Genomic DNA, 3,987 nt, shown 5'->3' with positions numbered 1-3,987 from the left:
CCACATGGCCAAAGAGGAAGACTTGTATGCATTTGACTTAAAAGGTAAAGTCACTATCTCTGTTACTTGACCAAACTTTAACCTAGTCAATTGCTTTAACAATTAAGCAATAAGCAATAAATTATGCTTTCTTCTCTCTCTCTCTCTCTCTCTCGCTCGCTCTTTCTCTCTCTCTCCCCCCTCTCCCTCTCTATCTATATATCTTTATATGTATATAGTTAGATAGATATATATACACACACACAAATATATATATATATATAATCTCAAATTTAAGATTACAATATTACTGTATAATTATGTTCCCAGGTTTCTGGATGGACATTGGTCAACCAAAGGACTTTCTAACCGGCATGGGCATGTTTCTCAAGGCGATACAGCAGAAGAATGGTGCCAAGCTTTGCCATGGTCCCAGCATCGTCGGAAATGTCCTGGTGGTGAGTGGGCACGTTCAGCAGGTCTAAATGCTCTCTTGTTGGTCGTTGAGGAGATGTGAGCGATAACTAAATTGGGTGTATCAACACTGGCAGGATCATTACAATGCCTGTATGCATTTCGTGTCATGTCTTGCACGTTGTCAGATCGAAACGACATGGACGCTACGGGATAATTTTCCGCGACTACAGTAAATTCTTGCTCAGGGATGATTAATTCAGTTAAATTATTTCCTGATAAATTCTTATCTGTGAGACATTTATTATGTCAAGTATTTGTGGAGACATTTTTGCTAACAACCTCTTACTTAACATATGTACAATGCCATCAAATCATAATTTTATATAATAACATGAAAAACAACTATAAAAATCATAAAATAAATAATAATAAAATCTTTAATTAAGTAATGTTAATAAAAAATAATAAAATAATTAATAATACAATATTGTAAAACAGTAACGTTCGCTTGTTAACCTCCCGCGTTTTCGTCGTCCACGGCAGGACCCGACGGCGAAGATCGGCGCTGACTGTCGCATCGGCCCGAACGTGACGATAGGTCCCGGCGTCGTCATTGACGACGGCGTCTGCATCAAGCGCTCGGTGATTCTGCAGGACGCGCACATCCGCTCGCACGCGTGGCTGCATTCCTGCATCATCGGCTGGCGATCCACCGTCGGACAGTGGGTACGTGTGCGTGCGTGCGTGCGTGCGTGCGAACGCGTCCCCGACCGCGGAAATAACAACACGCAAAAATAACAACACTGTTCTTCACCGATTCGGGAATTCACCGACCGCGAAATTAAACCGCTCGTGAAATTGTCCGTCAAGTCTGAATTCACGAAAATATCTGTACGCGAAAACAAATATGGCGTACACGGTAAGCGATGACCTATCCCCTTTGATTGCAGGCGCGCATGGAAGGCGTCACGGTGCTGGGAGAAGATGTTGAGATCAAGGACGAGCTGTTTGTCAACGGGGTCAAGGTCCTGCCACACAAGTCCGTCACGGTGTCCGTGCCCCTGCCCGAGATCATCATGTGATCGCGGCGCCCCCTGTCTCCGCTCTCTGAGGGCGTGTGATGCCAGCGCCCCCTATCTTTCGCTCCCCGGGGGCATGTGATCGCGGCGACGCCCATCACCTCGCAGAGAATGTCATGTGATTGTGGCGCCCCCATCATGTCCATCCAGCAGGACATGAGGAATGCGAAGGTGGTCGGAAAATAGGAGGATCAGGAGGGAGTTGAAAGAGGAGAGAGGAGATGAAGGTAACAACAAGAGGAGAAAGACAAATGCAGAGGAAGAATCAGGCAAAAAGAGGGAGATGAATTATTTGAGTCGCATCTGCGTTAACGACGATGGATGGCCAGTTGATGGTTGAAGAGACAATGCAGATGCGAGGCGGCGAGGCATGCGCACTGACAGCGACGCACGCTAGATATTCGCCAGTACACCACCAGTGTAAAGACTTTTTACTGATACTCTATCGATCGGGGTGAATGTGATCACATGATTCCTTTTTTACGGCAGCAACGAAAAGATGTGCATTTTGTTAACTTGTTGCATGCCAGTTTTATTGGGTGGGATCACTAATGAAAAATCGATATATATTTTGTTTGATAAACCTTACGAAATAATATATAAAACAATCTTCTGCAGCATTGAGCAGGAAATCCTAATGTGCGTTTAATTCTCGTAATTTAGTCGACGTAAGGGAGTACAGTTCATCATCGATCGCATGCATGATCGCATCATCGATGCTCTAACGTGAAGCCAAAAACACGGGAAATAACAACAGCGGTGTGATACAAAACGTCGAGTTTGATCTTCCACGTACCGGGGCGTGCGACACGCAACGCAACTATAGATCGTATATAGTTTTGTCTCTCGGAAGGCGACGTGCATTTACTGTTAAGGGCACTGGTCAACTCGACTCACTCGCCAACTCGACTTGCAGTGTGACTTGTGTGACGAGATCACTCGCCTGGAGGTCGGTCAGCTTGACTTGTGTGACGCGATGACTCGCTTGGAGATCGGTCAGCTTGACTTGTGTGACGAGATGACTCGCCTAGAGGTCGGGCAGTTCGAGTTACCGGCCAACTCGTGTGAGATGTTTCACGCGCTCTGACATCGAAAAGTTTGCGTGCGAGTTAGTAAATTTTGTGCCATGGCAATATGCCTGTGCCGCAAATATATCTATGTACGCACGCACCGTGGAAAGCCTCCCTTTCGTTAGGATACAAATTAAATGACTGCTTAATAATATTTTAACCCACATTAATATTTTCCACACACACATGCATACATATACAGGGAGTAACAAGGTGAACAGAAAATAAAGATCCATGGACATCCAAAGTACTAAAGAACGATGTTAGGAATAATTTATTTTATTACTGTCATTTAGGTAAAAAACGTGATACAAAATTACAGAAACAAAGACCGTACTCACCTAACTCTATGCTTGCAATTATACAAACATCTTATTATATTGATACTAGGTCTACTCATAAGTACAGGAAGAGAAATTCAACATTTACATTATAAATGTGAGACTTTCGTATGGTAATCTTGACATGCAAGTAAGTCTCTGGTCTAAAAAAATTCAGTGGAGTTTCAATCATCTGCAGAGCTTGGGAAATTGATACATAGATATATATTTACTTTTCACAATAACTGGGCTGTTCATCATTCAATCGTGATTTGTAAGGTACATTGACCTTCTGCGAATATACGGTATAAAATCAATTATATACACAACGCTTACACAACAGAGCTCTCCCGACACAGGCTCTGTCATGACCGACAAAGTTTCATACAAATATGGCCTATGTGGCTCACACCAGTGCCTAGCAGGTACTAATTTACTAAGCCAGAAGCATCATAAGCAGTCCACTCAAGGCTGCTGTGACCATCCACACGAGGGCGCCACCTTGCAGTGATGGTGCAGAGTTGCAATTATTATCCAGTGAGCAGTAGCATGTCCAGATGCTGGTGTCGAAGTCTCGCCTCTCCTCGTTGCAGTAGTTGCCCTGGTAGGTGAGCGTGTGACACGATCGTGTTATCTCAACCTGCTCAACTGAAGTAAAATGCAAACATCATCACCGGCCAGTGTCAGTGTAAATTTGCTTACCCCCGCGAGTTTCACCTTTTCAAAAGATATTGTTACTCAAATTCAAAAGGTCACAGCAAAAGTTCAACATTTAACTTTTTAAATTAAACTACCTAGCCCCATGAATGCAATACATACACAAAACACAACTTTTTAATAAAATCCCTCAAGGTAAGTAATAATATCAGCCATTTATCATTCCATCATTCCATTTATAAGCTCCTGATAATATGGTAAAATCTTATTGCAGTTTTTATTGAAAAATATGCATAGTTGGGTTCGCATAGGCTTTAAATGGAAGTTCTAGAACGCACGACGAAAAACCGCATCCGGGGCTTGCAAGACTTGAAACCGAAACCAGGTAGCTTTGTTTGTTTATTTGTGAATGAAGTGTTTTGGTTGCATTATTAATACTTGTTAATATTTGCAGATGTAACCTGC

General features: G+C 43.0%; 2 protein-coding genes across 2 annotated transcripts in view; one reads left to right on the top strand and one right to left on the bottom strand.

Annotated features, from left to right (window-relative positions):
• Positions 1 to 2,110, top strand: part of LOC106813575 (mannose-1-phosphate guanyltransferase beta-like) — a 5,511-nt gene extending 3,401 nt beyond the window's left edge. The window contains exons 7-9 of the mRNA XM_014817745.1: positions 310 to 437; positions 940 to 1,122; positions 1,347 to 2,110. Of these exons, the coding sequence (XP_014673231.1) occupies positions 310 to 437; positions 940 to 1,122; positions 1,347 to 1,478 (443 nt within the window). The 3' untranslated portion in view covers positions 1,479 to 2,110. The remainder of the gene's footprint in view (positions 1 to 309; positions 438 to 939; positions 1,123 to 1,346) is intronic.
• Positions 2,111 to 2,904: 794 nt separating this feature from the next.
• Positions 2,905 to 3,987, bottom strand: part of LOC106813579 — a 6,273-nt gene continuing 5,190 nt past the window's right edge. Inside the window, exon 3 of the mRNA XM_014817754.1 lies at positions 2,905 to 3,513. Within this exon, the coding sequence (XP_014673240.1) occupies positions 3,302 to 3,513 (212 nt within the window). The 3' untranslated portion in view covers positions 2,905 to 3,301. The remainder of the gene's footprint in view (positions 3,514 to 3,987) is intronic.

This window comes from Priapulus caudatus, unplaced genomic scaffold (genome assembly GCF_000485595.1).
Source record: "Priapulus caudatus unplaced genomic scaffold, Priapulus_caudatus-5.0.1 Scaffold793, whole genome shotgun sequence".
NCBI lineage: Eukaryota > Metazoa > Priapulida > Priapulimorpha > Priapulimorphida > Priapulidae > Priapulus > Priapulus caudatus.
The sequence above is the reverse complement of the archived record's forward strand: the minus strand, read 5'-3'. Positions and strand labels throughout refer to the sequence as shown.